Source organism: Ictalurus punctatus, chromosome 1, assembly GCF_001660625.3.
Source record: "Ictalurus punctatus breed USDA103 chromosome 1, Coco_2.0, whole genome shotgun sequence".
NCBI classification, from domain to species: domain Eukaryota; kingdom Metazoa; phylum Chordata; class Actinopteri; order Siluriformes; family Ictaluridae; genus Ictalurus; species Ictalurus punctatus.
In genome coordinates this window covers 37,836,230-37,851,794 of record NC_030416.2, presented here as the reverse complement: position 1 = coordinate 37,851,794, position 15,565 = coordinate 37,836,230, and the positions used below count along the sequence as shown (strand labels likewise).

General features: G+C 39.8%; 1 protein-coding gene across 8 annotated transcripts in view; it reads left to right on the top strand.

The window, feature by feature from the left end:
• Positions 1-15,565, top strand: part of LOC108261647 (NACHT, LRR and PYD domains-containing protein 12) — a 168,014-nt gene that overhangs the window by 36,518 nt on the left and 115,931 nt on the right. For 6 of the 8 annotated variants that reach the window (XM_053684641.1, XM_053684647.1, XM_053684664.1 and 3 more), the window contains exons 9-11: positions 509-685; positions 14,701-14,874; positions 15,062-15,238. In XM_053684641.1, the coding sequence (XP_053540616.1) occupies positions 509-685; positions 14,701-14,874; positions 15,062-15,238 (528 nt within the window). The remainder of the gene's footprint in view (positions 1-508; positions 686-14,700; positions 14,875-15,061; positions 15,239-15,565) is intronic. The other 2 variants (XM_053684643.1, XM_053684686.1) reach the window with 1 other exon arrangement.

The window sequence follows — 15,565 nt, the reverse complement described above, 5'->3', positions numbered from 1 at the left end:
GTGGCAAACTTTTGAGTGTTAATTAGTAATTGCCTGAAAATACTATCTGTGCAAAAATACTGCATTACAAATGGCAAAATGTTTAAGATTAAAAATGAAAGGCCTGTTGTTATTCATGTGACTTATTCAATTATCTTGGAAATATGCATTATAGCACCTTCCCAATTGTTTGTAAATTGCGTCCCCAGATTGTTCACAAGTACCTACAATTTAGAAATACCAGAATAATAGTGTGTATGTCTGCTCATCCTCAAAAGTTCGGTCTACCAGAAATTGTCCCCAGAATGTGGAAAAATGTCACAGTGCTTTATTAACTTTTTTTCTTTCATTTGAAGTGACAGACATTTTTACAGCTTCAACTGAAACACAAATCTGTCTTTGGTTTCCTCCTTGTGTTTTTTTTTATGTGTGTGTGTGTGTGTGTGTGTGTGTGTGTGTGTGTGTGTGTGTGTGTGTGTGTGTGTGTGTTAGCGTGTATTTTGATCTATAATTGTTGATCTCTCTACAGGCTGGTAGGCTGCAGTATTACAGGTGAAGGTTGTGCTGCTCTGGTTTCAGCTCTGAGGTCAAACACCTCATCACACCTGAGAGAACTGAATCTGAAATACAATAAACCAGGAGAATCAGGAGAGAAGCTGCTCTCTGATCTACTGAAGGATCCACACTGTAAACTGGAGAAACTAGAGTGAGATACTGACAAACACACACACACACACACACACTGATTTTTCTTGTGAGGAGTCTGATAATTTATTCTGATAAATCTGATGAATATCTGATCATTTACTCTTTTCCACTTCTTTACAGGTTCAAGACCTTTAAATTCTGATCTCCAATTCTCAACCTCAGATGATTATGGATTACATTAACCTGTACAAATAAACATTACAAAGTGTTTTGAAGAACATACACTCACCGTCCACTTTATTAGGAACACCTGTACACCTGCACATTCATGCAGTTATCTAATCAGCCAATCATGTGGCAGCAGCACAATGCATAAACCCATGCAGATGCAGGTCAAGAGCTTCAGTTAATGTTCACATCAAACATCAGAATGGAGGAAAAATCTGATCTCTGTGACTTTAACCGTGGCATGGTTGTTTTTACCAGATGGGTTGTTTTTTTTTTTACACCATTCTGTATAGAGACAGTTGTGTGTATTTGGCTCACTGAAAAATCTCCTGCACATGACCAAGATGGCTGACTTTTTTTTCCCCAAAAAATTATTTTCATGATTTTGTAATATAATCTTCAGTTATGCATTTTTTTTAAAAATTGACACAAAATATTATATATAGAGACTTTATACACTCAGAAGTGTCATATTTCATTAAACACTCAAACACTATTTTATTCAATATAGCAGTATATACACACTCAACTGACAGACAGTGACTGTGTGTGTCTGTGTGTGCGTCTGTATGTCATGTCTCATAGTGGGATTGTAAATATACAGCCGCTGTATACTCGAGACTTTCTGCCTTTCTGTGTGGCCAAACCCATCGGAGGAAGATATGACCACAGAGAGAGATGATGATGATTATTGTTATTATTATTATCCATCCATCTTCTACCGCTTACTCCTTTTCAGGTTCATGGGGAACCTGGAGCCTATCCCAGGAAGCATCGGGCATAAGGCGGGGTACACCCTGGACAGGGTGACAATCCATCGCACAATCACATACACACACACACCCATTTATACACTACGGACACTTTAGACACACCAATCAGCCTACCATGCATGTGTTTGGACTGGGGGAGGAAACCGGAGTACCCGGAGGAAACCCCCGCAGTACGGGGAGAACATGTGAACTCCGCACACACAGGGCCCCGGCAGGACTCGAACCCCAGACCCTGGAGGTGTGAGGCGAATGTACTGGTTACCATTTCATTTCTATAAAATTAAATCAAATTTATTCACATTACTGTTATACAACTTCATAAGTTTAAAAAGCAACAATGACTAATTACTCCTATATAATCAGTTCTGCTAATAAACGGTCCTGGATTTGATTGGATGTTTTATGTAATGACTATTATTAATAAAAACAGCAGTGTGTGTGACTCACCGATCTCTATTCGAGCCTCACACTCTGCTACACACTTACTGATTAACTCTGGGTCTTTGTATTTCATATTTTTATGTGGATGAATCACAATAAAGTTAATTGAACTTGAAACATGATATAAAATGGTTTTTATTATTTATTTATTTTTTCATTACACTTCCATGGTGATCAATCTGCATCTGAAAATCATTTATTTGTGCACTATTATTGCTGTGGTTTGTTCAATTATTTAAAAATATCTAACATTGAGCACTTTTAATACTCAACAGTTCCAGACGGTTCCCTGTGGATCCACCAGAGGGCAGTGTGGTTTTAATGAAAAATATATTTTTTAAAAACCACAGCCAGTGAGAATGATGCTACAGTGTGAACACTAATGAGGAGGTTTTTTTTAGTGGCCTGTAAAATGAGCTGTTGTTCTGTTCTGCTCCACTATCTCAATGAATTAGTGTTTAAACTACAAACATATATGTACTACATACTTACCTACACACTGAATAGTTTAATAATACACAGTCTGGTTTTTAATAATACAGTCAGTGTAGATAACTGATGTTATGCAGTTAGCTGTGATGTGCGGTGGGTGTGTCCACGGAACTTAAATCCAATATAGTCATTCCTGTGTTAGCGGGCTTTCCCACATAGAGCATGTGCATGCACGTGCGGTAGGATAAGTGATTGAACTATCCTATTTGCCCTGGTCGGGCTATGGCTTTGGCAGACCCATGAGGTGGGAGCTATCCTATTATTTAAGGACCCTTATTTTGGCAGGCGCATATGTGTCTTGTGGATTCGAGTTTCTTCACTCTTTGTTTTCAAAATTGTTTCAATAAAGTCTAATTACTTTTTGACATCTACAAATCCTCTGTCTCATTAGCCTTCTATTTGGAGTATTAAGTATTAATTCATCACGGAGACTGAACCTAGTCTATAACTCTATTAATGTGCAGGGACACCAGGAAACTGTACAGTTGCAACCATCTACCATCCTGACAACTTTTATCCCCACCACTTGTAAAATAAAGCTTCTCCACTGTAGCCTACATACATGTAGCTGTCCTAACAGACCTGAGTATCTAATCTAACAGCATTACTTTTTAAGTACTTTCTACAAACAATCACACTGGATCTAAGAATCAGTTATTATCTAATCCTTAACTTATAATGATTCCAGATCTGGAATTAATTTGTATTATCACGTTATGTTTTCATTTGCAATTCCTCCTTAAAATTTTATTACAGTTACTAACAACTGTACAAAAGATTTTGTAAAGGCACATACCTGTGTTGAACTTTGTGCCATCATTTTCTGACACCAAAGAGAAGATTGAAAAAATTATAAATACATCATTATATCAGTTAAACAAAATAATTCCAGTCACAGGCAACAATAAGTGTATACAATACCACTATACAGTAATGTTTTAGTACCTCATTCATCTTTATACATGACAATTAAGACCTTAAATATAATCATCTATTATATTAAAAATTACATGCAAGTATATTCTGTATAAATGACAACCTTAACATCTTTTTTTCTCTGAAAGAATTAACAAGGGACCAAATGGCATAAAGGCCCTCCAGTGACTTGTCTTGATTATTACCGCAGTTCAAGTTCACTCCATAGTAATTCTGTAGTTTATTATATTTTGTACTCGATTTCAATTTGTTCTTAAACTTTACTATCTCTTGAAAGTTCCCAGAGTCTCCCACATACCAATAGCTTCTGTTCATATGCATACCACAATCTCTAAAACAACTTCCCCACCCCGATAAACAGAAAAAGCTATGTGTTTACAAAAATAACTGTAAGTGAGAATCATAAAATCTTACCTCCACTGTAAAGGCGTGGCTACCAATTAGGCTGCGTTGAAGGCAGCTAAAAGTGTATCGCAATATTCTCCACTTCTCAACTCTGACTCACAGGCTCAGAGTGTTTGAAATAAGGTTGACATTTATTAATCCAGTTAACTGAAAAGTAAAATTTAACCATGCACCTAAATTCGACTGTATGTATATCAGTAGTGAAAAAAGTAGTCTGATAATTTATTTCATTAGAAGAGTACCACATTGTGTCACGTCGCAGCGAACTCACAACTACAGTTCCCAGAATGCAGTGACAACTACAAACATGGCCGACGGGAACTACACTTCCCGGCCATGCACGCGCTCTAGTTCGCCAGAGTACTGAGTGCTAACACCCGTGCTTCATCATAGGTTATATAAGGCCTCATTAAGTTGAGCACTTTGTGAAGTAAATGCTCAGCAGTCATAACTCTGTCGTTTCACCAAGCTGTTGTCTGTGTTTTGGATTTCCCTGATTCTCATTTTTACTGCCTGTTTTGGATTACGATTCTCTGCCTTGCCCAGTTTGGATTGTTTCCCCGATCGCTTGGCCTTCATATGTTTCCATGTTTCGTCTTCCACCTGATCCTCGCACTCTAGTCCTGTTCATCGGTGCTCGCCTCCAACAAGGTGTTGTAACACATCGTATTAATATTGTTATAATCCTGCATTTAAATTTGAATTTAAGTAAAAAATACAAAAGTATAAAAAGCTAAATTTACTTGGTCTTTAATTGTGTGTGTGTGTGTGTGTGTGTGTGTGTGTGTGTGTGTGTGTGTGTGTGTGTGTGTTTAGGTCATAATTTTCATACATGTGTAGTTTACAATTCTTCCTTGTACAGTGGTGTGAAATTTGTGAGCCCTTTAGAATTTTCTACATATCTGAGTAAATATAACCTAAAACATCATCAGATTTTCACACAAGTTCTAAAAGTAGATAAAGAGAACCCAATTAAACAAATGAGACAAAAATATTATACTTGATTATTTATTTATTGAGTAAAATGTTCCAATATTACATATCTGTGAGTGGCAAGTATGTGAACCTCCAGGATTAGCAGTTAATTTGAAGGTGAAATTAGAGTCAGGTGTTTTCAATCAATGCGATGCCAATCAGGTGTGAGTGAGCACCCTGCTTTATTTAAAGAACAGGGATCGATCATCATTGTAAACATTGTTTTAAGGCATTGGTGTCTAATCTTATCTGGTGTGGGTGCAGGTTTTCATTCCAACCAAGCAGAAGTCATACCTGAGTCTATTGAAAGCCAAGATCAGATGATTAAACAGGTGGAATCAGGTGTGGCTCCTGCTTGATTGGAAGGATTTAAGGAGTCTGTGCAAAGGGGTTAGTTGGGAGCAGAGTCCCATGTGCTGCTTGTGGAGGGGGGAGCATAGCATTAAAAAAAATTTGATCGCCTCTGGGTAGATACTGTTACCCAGGCTGGCAGTCCATATCAAATGCTGCAAAACCATCTGCTGGATGGAAGAGGGGCAGACAGTTTGTGGACGCGGTGGGTTAGGACCATCCACAATGCTGGAGGCCTTGGTCTTTGTTGGCCAGTGAGTTGGTGTTGGTTGACCAGGTGAGGTCCTCTGAGATGTGAATACTCTTGCTACTCCATTTATGCAAGGGGTGGAGTATCAGTTTGTACATTTGCATGATTAAAGCTTTTGGCAATAATGAAAACTATCAGGGTGAGCATTTCACTGATACGTTTATGTAGGCTATACTTAGCATTAGCTGTTGGACGAATCAACACATCCACCATAACAATGACTCAACTCTTTTGGCATATGGTTGACACTTGACCAACATGAATTCCACAAGCAATGAACAGTCTTTCAAATATAAGTGTTTGTGCACTATTCTGTGTCGAGTCTCCTTCTTTCATCAGGATGTGTAACTTCAGTATAACAGATGAAGGCTGTGCTGCTCTGGTTTCAGCTCTGAGGATGAACTGCTCATCACATCTGAGAGAACTGAATCTGAACTACCAGGATTAGAAGTGAAGCTACTCTTGGACCCACCAGGGATGTTTTAGACATCAGCATCTACCCATCTGCATTTCCTCATTTGTAAGTCTCTTTGGATAAAAGTGTCTGATAAATGAATTAATGTAACTATAAATGTATCACTACTTTTATTTTTTGCAAATATTCAAAACTGTGTTTGCTTTGTCATTGTGGAGTGTTGTGTGTAGACTGAAGAGGAAAAAGAGTTGAATCCATTTTAAGACGAGTCTCAAACATACCAAAATGTGTAAAACCTGAAAGGGTGTGAAAACTTTCCCTATGCACTATATAATTAACATCTACCCCTTGTCCACTAAGGAAACCCAAGTCATGAACAAATACATTGAGGAGGCTCTGAAACGGGGGAACATTCTCCCCTCAACATCACCTGCATTAGCCAACTTATTCTTTGTCAAGAAGAAAGAGGGAGGATTACAGCTATGCAAAGACTATTGAGGTTTAACAGTTACGCATTCGGAATGGAATGCCAGTGTACTGTGAGAAAGGGTTAATGTTCCCACTCTGATAGTAAACGTTGTTGACGTTACTTGGTATTTCCACAAAAGGTAAGCGATTCTGTTCACAAAAAATTGTTAGTGTCCAGATAATAATGTGCAGGACAGTAAGTGATTTATGGGTAATTTTGAAGAATGGCAGTGTGTGTGGTGTTCCAGTGCTCGAATGATAGATCAGCTGTTTTGGAGGTGTTAACCGAGAGCCCTGTACTGTTGCAGGTTCTGATAACTACAGCATCCTGTGGAGAGAAAGCCACAAGAACACAGTCATCAGTGTACTGTAGATCTAGGATTTGCTCTCTGGACAGCTTTGTGGTCAGTTGAAACCTCCTGGTGTTGAACAGACTCCCATTCATAGTGAAGCTCCTTGTGGAGGAGATGGATGACACACAAGCATAAGATGTTGAAGAGGACGGGTGCCAGGACATACCACTGTTTCACTCATGAGCTGACAGAAAAGAGTCACATGACCTCCTGTGATCATGTGATTTATCAAATTTAAACAGAACATTCCAGAAGAACTTCCTGGTAACAGTGTTGATTGATTTGTAGAGGTTGGTACAGGCTGTAATGATAGTTGGTGGTGGTCTTTTCCTGAAGTTGCCATACAGCATTCTTTAGGCAAGCATAATGTAGATTCTTCCTGTTGGTCTTTTGCAGCCATAGAGGTAGATGCGCGCACACACACACACACGTGCACACAACAGTTTGGTTTTTAGAAATAACACAGAAAATTCACTCATGTTAAATCCACAGACCAAAAATGTCATTGTGTGTTTATTTACTCCACCTCCTGCTCTAAAAATTACTTTGACTATACACACACACACAGAGACACGGGAGTTCATCCGTCGATTTCGACGAAGACTGAAGTTTCCATTTTCTGTCTCCATTATGGAGAACACAAACTGGGGTGTGAATTGGATTATAGTGAGGAAGACTTACGCAGCATCAGTCTCAATTCCCAGTGACCACCATGATCCAGTGGCAAGACTAAGTCAGGTTGAGTGAAGATGGCCCCCAGGCGCAGTGATTCATACATCTATTCATACACCCATTCATACACTTCGGCCACTTTGGAAACGCATGTATGTCTCTGGACTGGGGAGGAAACCCTTGCAGCATGGGGCGAACATGCAAAGTCCGCACACACAGGGCCACTGTGCGAATGGAACCCACAACGTGCTAACCACTGAGCCACCGTGCGCACACACACACACACACACACACACACACACACACACACACACACCTCTCCCAGTTTTGTGCTAGAAATTATAAAACAAAAAATTCACTCATATGTTAAAACCACAAACCAAAAATGCAGTTTTGTGTGTGTGTGTGTGTGTGTGTGTGTGTGTGTGTGTGTGTGTGTGTGTGTGTGTGTATTTATTTACTCCACCTCCTGCTCTAAAAATTATTTTGACTAAACCAGTCAAGCCAGTTGGAGTTAAAGTGAAACTCCATTTAGTGACGATTGGACTGTAAAACATTCTCTGTAAGTGATCTGTGTGATGATAGTTAGATTTAACACACCCATGTTGGACTGAAGCAAACATGTCTTCGGAAGTGTGTGTGTGTGTGTGTGTGTGTGTGTGTGTGTGTGTGTGTGTGTGTGTGTGTGTGTGTGTGTGTGTGTGTGTGTGTTTCATGTTTACAAGTGTAAGACATGACCTCCAAAATGAGTGTCTCTGGGGAACAGGACACAAAGAAAGACAAGAGGTAAGTGAAGGATGTGACTCAGGAAACATAAAACAAACTTGAGGTGGTCTTCAAAATGTTAAAAAGTCATTGCAGAAAGAGAACATTTCAGATATTGATCAAAGTGGATGTTTTTACAAACATTATACTTATAATATACAGTATCCAAATATATTTAAGATTATGACTTCATATGACTTGGTCATGACGTGCTTACACAACACCTACACTACCTACATCCCTCTAATACATCTTCTATTCATTCATCTTCAGTAACCACTTTATCCTGTATTACCCTGTATTTATAAATATTTATTAAAAATGTGGGCAATTTCATTTCAATACATCTACCTCAGTTTAATGTTGCACGAACAACTGCACATATCTGCCTCCCTGGCTCCTGGTATACTGTCCACCTGCCTAAGGCTGCTGCAGCCCCCTAAAGGCCTAGATAATTACTCAGTAGGTGTCTCACTGAAGAGAGCAAACTTTTGGACACATGAAAGGGAGAGGACTGCTGCTCCTTAGCATTAGCTTTGGCTTTGTGACTAAGCTACAGAGTCATCTCCTGTTCAGCGCACTGTAAGGGTTCTAATGCCAGAGTAATGCCAGTATGAGGGAGTGTGAGAGCGATGACAACAAATTTAACACACCTGAGACCTTGTAACACTAACAAGTCACATGACACCGGGGAGGGAAAATGGCTAATTGGGCCCAATTTGGACAGTTTCACTTAGGGGTGTACTCACTTTTGTTGCCAGCAGTTTAGACATTAATGTCTGTGTGTTGAGTTATTTTGAGGGGACAGCAAATTTACACTGTTACACAAGCTGTACACTCACTACTTTACACTGTAGCACAGTGTCATTTCTTCAGTGTCGTCACATGAAAAGATATCATCAAATATTTACACAAATGTGAGGGGTGTACTCACTTTTGTGAGATACTGTATATTATGCCCATTTATTAGTCTCATTTATCAAGATGTATATACAGAGTTTTGTGTGTAAACAGTGTATGCACATTTCTATGCACTGAATGGGATCTGTTACTACTGACCATGCGTATACATTTTCACTGGTGGTGTAATAATATGTAATAGCAGGTAAACTGTTTACTTGGAGCTTCTATCCCACTTATTGTCAATCAAATCAGCAGAACTGAGAGTAATTACTGATTTCAGTGCATCAGTCATTTTGGTTATTCAGCTGTTTACAGAAACCTCAATATCTCAGTTCAGGATGGTTATAGCTCCTTGAATCAAAAACTGATCTCTAGAACACATTATAAGGTACATGTACAAATATAAACATTTAGCACATTCTTGTTCTTTCGATTTAGAACTTAAGTCCTAAAGTAATTCTCAAGATTGCTCACAGTTCCACTTTTAGGGTCAATTTATAACGGGAAGGGTTCGAGTCTCAGTTTTAATTTTAGGGGGTATCTGGGTAAGTATAGTGTGCATGCAGAACATTTCAGGTTTGAGACTTCTCTTTTTTATGGGGGTGAGAAAGTGCATTTTTTATTTATTATTATTTTTTTTAATTCCCCTCAATTTAGGGGTTATATATCTCTGCTGGGGGACCAGATACAAAGCTGAAATTTTCACACAAATGTGTCCTCTATAGTAGCATTCTAGCATTTTTAGTTTGAGATTCCACAGGTTACAGAGCTAGGGCTAGTAGAAATCTGGGGAAAATCCTACTTTATTCATGCGTTTTGAGAAATGATCAGATGTAATATAAACATAACAAATAATAAAAATGAACAGTATTTTACGGTAATTATGTTTATGATGACATACAGTAACTTATGCTTGTCAATGAGGTCTAAAATGTTACTACATTTGATATCAGCAGCAGTGAAGCATGATCTATCACAGGGTTCTTCACATCTACAGTTTAGCTCCAACCTCCAAACTCACCTGCCTGTAATTTTCTAGTAATCCTGAAGACCTTGGTTAGCTTGTTCAGGTGTGTTTGATTAGGGTCGGAGCTAAACTCTGCAGCACAGTGGACTCGAGGGCCAGATCTGAAGAACCCTGAGCTCTCATGTTAATACAGGTGTACAGTTGACTTGCGTGAATAGATTTTATCTATTTGTGTGTGTGTGTGAGTGAGTGAGTGAGTGTGTGTGTGTGTGAGTGTGTGTGTGTGTGTGTGTGTGTGTGTGTGAGTGAGTGAGTGAGTGAGTGAGTGTGTGTGTGTGTGTGTGTGTGTGTGTGTGTCTTGACTCCACCTCCTGCACTTTGTCCTCTGTGAATTAAACCAGTTCCAGTTTAAGTAAAAGTGAAACTCCATTTAGTGACGATTGGACTGTAAAAGGTTCTCAGGAGAAGAACACAGTAAGTATCTAAATCTAAAGCTATAATATGTGAATGTTATGAATCTACACTAGATGAAGAACAGTTCAGTTGATTTTTACTGAAGTTGTAACTTACACAGTTTACTGTAGGACTTGATTTTACTGTAAGTGAACCGTGTGATGATACAGAGTTAGATTTAACACACACGTGTTGGACTGGAGTAAGACATTAAACCACCAAATCACTGTTACTGTGTGTGTGTGTGTGTGTGTGTGTGTGTGTGTGTGTGTGTGTGTGTGTGTGTGTGTGTGTGTAGGTTGACAGATGTAATCTATAGGAAGAGACATGACCTCCAAAATGAGTGTGTCTATGGAACGGGACAGAAAGAAAGATGAGAGGTGAGTGAAGGGTGTGACTCGGTGAAAAACAGAAATGTTCTCACATTCACCAACACTAAACAGATCAGACTCTGATGTGTATCTGTGAAAAGTGACTAGTGAAGAGTTTAATTCAGCAGCTTTGTCTCGAGATGTTCAAAACCAGCTGATGATTAGTGACATTAAGCTACTGAGCAACACGTCTAACCCCAAGTCCCTGTAGCTGGATAAAGTATGAAGGGTAAAGAATCGTATCAGTGTTAATAAGGAATATCATCAGATTTTAACTACAGGTTCATTATTCAGTATTGCTACAGAACAGTGATAATGATGCAGTGGTTGTGTGTGTTTAGTCTGATTCAGGGTAAGAGATCAGACTCACCTGAACCCAGCTGTGTGTCCATGAAGAGTGACAGGTCATTGGATCATCCAGTACACTTCAGAGACACAGACTGTGCTACTGATCTGAGGTGAGTACAGTGTAATGTATGAGTGCAGTGTTTTATCTCTCACACTCTCACATAATCAAACATCTCTCAAATATCTGTGTATTCACTGGTTTGTGTTTGTAGTTATGAATATGATTTATAGTCCTTGTTCAACTTTTAACACCTGCTTTGTTTGTTCATAGACTGCAGAAGAATAAATCAAAATTCACTGAGAAGAGTCATTTGGAGGACGTATTCAAGGTGTGTGCGAGTGTATGTGAGTGTATGTGAGTGTATGTGAGTGTGTGAATGAGTGTGTGAATGAGTGTGTGAATGAGTGTGTGAATGAGTGTGTGTGTGTGTGCTAATCCCGGCAGTGTAATGAATATCTCTATCTGTGTGCTGCAGAGATGTGAGTAATCATTACACCTGTTCCACTCTCACTGCAATGTGACAGAACAAAATACTGAGCAACACTAAGAGAGAACACGAGTGTATTGTGTTTTCCTCATTGGTTTCAAACACACAGAGATGTTCCATCACTCACCTTCATTTATTTACTCGTCTACGTCCTCAGCTGAAACCAGTTTGTCTGGATGCCACCTATTGAATCGGCCTGGAATACACTATTCTAATCCCAAAGCTGTATTTGGTGCAGAACTTTTTTTATTACATCTGCGTGTAGAATCTTTATGATTAATCAGACAAAATGTAGTTTTATATTCGGTAATGAACACACACTCGTGTGACATTATAGTGTTTTTGTATTTTTTTCTTCCTGTTTCTAATCAGGAGCTGGAGCACAAAGTCATCAGTCTGATAAAGAATGAGCTGAAGTGATTTAAGAAGCTCCTGAGTCCAGATTACCCAGCATGCTCTGAGAGGGAGGTGGAGGATGAGGAGGATCAGAGCAGTGTCAGAGAGGGAGTGCTGAAGATCACACTGCACTTCCTGAAGAACATGAACCTCACAGATCTCGCTAACACACTGCAGAACAGTAAGAGCTCATGGGGTTATAACATCACTTTAACTTTAGAGGAAGGAAACTGCTCGAAATTTATTAAACACGTCTCATCATAATGATGTGCTTTTATCAACACAATATAATAACAGATCAGTACTGACATTACATATGATACACAGCTATGAAAATATCAATAGTCAACAGAGATGATCATAGAGTTTACATTTTATTCTTCTTTTTATCAGAACTCGTCTCTGTGCACCAGCGAGAACTCAAATCCAGACTGAGAGAGAAATGTAAAAGAATTAATGAAGGAATCTCACAGCCTGGAAGTTCAGCACTTCTGAATGAGATCTACACAGATCTCTACATCACAGAGGGTTGGAGTGGAGACGTCAATAATGAACATGAGGTGAGACAGATTGAGACAGCGTCCAGGAGACCAGCAGCACAGGAGACACCCATCAAATGTAATGATCTCTTTAAAGACAAGTCCATCAGAAGAGTGCTGACTAAAGGAGTTGCTGGAATTGGAAAAACAGTCTCTGTGCAGAAGGTCATTCTGGACTGGACTGAAGGAAAAGCAAATCAGGACGTCTTCTTCATGTTTCCACTTCCCTTTAGAGAGCTGAACCTGATGAAGCAGAAACATCTCAGTCTGATGGATCTTCTTCATCACTTTTTCCCAGAAATAAAAGAATTACGATTAATAGACTGTGAGATCAACAAAGTCCTGTTCATCTTTGATGGTCTGGATGAGTGTCGACTTCCTCTAAATTTCCAGAAGAATGAGAGACTGTGTGATGTGACAGAGTCAGTCTCAGTGGATGTGCTGCTGACGAACCTCATTAAGGGGAATCTGCTTCCCTCTGCTCTCCTCTGGATCACCTCTCGACCAGGAGCAGCCAATCAGATCCCTCCTGAGTGTGTAGACCAGGTAACAGAGGTACGAGGGTTCAATGATCCTCAGAAAGAGGAGTACTTCAGGAAGAGGATCAGAGATCAGAGCCTGGCCAATAAAATCATCTCACACATGAAGTCTTCCAGAAGCCTCCACATCATGTGTCACATCCCAGTCTTCTGCTGGATCTCAGCCACTGTTCTAGAGAGAATGTTGGGTGAAGCAGAGCGTGGAGAGATCCCCAAGACTCTGACTCAAATGTTCACACACTTCCTGATCTTTCAGATCAAACACAAGGACCAAAAGTACCATCAGAAATGTGACCCTGATCCTCAGCAGACCAGAGCGAGTATCCTGGCACTGGGAGAACTGGCTTTCCAACAGCTGGAGAAAGGAAACCTGATCTTCTATGAGGAAGACCTGAGAGAGTGTGGCATTGATGTGAGAGAAGTGTCAGTGTACTCAGGAGTGTGTACCCAAATCTTCAGAGAGGAGTTTGGGCTTCACCTGGGGAAGGTGTTCAGCTTTGTACATCTGAGTGTTCAGGAGTTTCTGGCTGCTTTATACACATTTCTCTCCTTCATCAACAAAAAGATTGCAAAACAACAAACCTGGTCTTGTTTTTTCACCAAGTCAGACATGTCTGATCTCCTGAGGAGTGAAGTGGACAAGGCCTTACAGAGTGAGAATGGACACCTGGACCTGTTCCTCCGCTTCCTTCTGGGTCTCTCACTGGAGTCCAATCAGACTCTCTTACGAGACCTACTGCCCCAAACAGGAAGCAGTTCTCACAGCAAACAGGAAACAGTTGAGTACATCAAGAAGAAGATCAGGGAGAATCCATCTCCAGAGAAATCCATCAATCTGTTCCACTGTCTGAATGAACTGAATGATGATTCTCTAGTGCAGGAAGTCCAACATTACCTGAACAGAGGAGGTGACTGTCGTCTCAGTGGAGTCAGACTCTCTCCTGCTCAGTGGTCAGCTCTGGTGTTTGTGTTGCTGAACTCAGAGGAGGATCTGGATGTGTTTAACTTGATGAAATATCAACCATCAGATGAAGGTCTTCTGAATCTGCTGCCAGTGGTCAAAGTCTCCAGAAAAGCTGAGTAGGTATCTTTTATTCTTAATTTATTAGTGCAGTGTTTATTATTTTAATATAACACTAATGGTACTGATTAGAGTAATTACTGACGATCATTATTCAGTCAGTTCACTCTTAATCTGTATGTGAAGAGAATGAGGAGCGTATTGAAGAGAACATCATTACATACAGTAGAATGTTATTTTTGTTTATGTTTAATAAATTTTCTTTACATACAGATTAAGAGTGAACTGACTGAATGATGCTCGTCAGTAATTACTCTAATCAGATAATTACTCTAATCTCTTCCTCTCTCTCATTTGTGCATCTCTCTCTGACTGCATGTGTGCAGATCACAGAAGGGTCACACTTTTTAAATAAAAAATAAATGAATAAATAAATAAATAAATAAATAAATAAACACATATACACTACACTAATACATACATTCAGATGTCAGTGTTCTGATGTATCATCATTACTCTCCCAGTCTGCGTGAGTGTATGCTCACAGAGGAAAGCTGTAGAGTTCTGTCCTCAGTTCTCAGATCAAACTCCTCCAGACTGAGAGAACTGGACCTGAGTTACAATAAACTGCAGGATTCAGGAGTGAAGCTGCTCTCTGCTGGACTGGAGGATCCACACTGTACACTGGAGACACTGAGGTACACACACACACACACACACACACACACACACACACTGTACACTGGAGACACTGAGGTCAGATCATCACACACGTGTGTGTGTGAGTGAGTGAGTGAGTGAGTGAGTGAGTGTGTGTGTGTGTGTGTGTGTGTGTGTGTGTATGTGTGTGTGTAGGTTGATCTATAATTATTGATCTCTCTACAGGCTGGATTGCTGCAGTATTACAGGTGAAGGTTGTGCTGCTCTGGTTTCAGCTCTGAGGTCAAACCCCTCATCACACCTGAGAGAACTGAATCTGAAACACAATAATCCAGGAGAATCAGGAGAGAAGCTGCTCTCTGATCTACTGAAGGATCCACACTGTACACTGGAGACACTACAGTGAGTTACTGACAGAAACACACACACACACACACTCACACACACACTAGTTATTTAATGTGACTTAGTGTGTTTAGACAGACAGGACAGACTTTTGACATTTTATTTGAATAGAACTTTTAACATGGACACTGTCACAAAGCAGCTTTACAGAAATCCGGATCTAGCTTTAGATTTAAATCTCTAATGAGCAAGTCAGAGGTGACAGTGGAGAGGAAACACTTCCTGAGACCATATGAGGAGAAGAACCCTTGAGAGGAACCAGACTCAAAAGGGAACTCTTCCTGTTCTGGGTGACACGGGATAGTGTGATTATAAATCATTCCT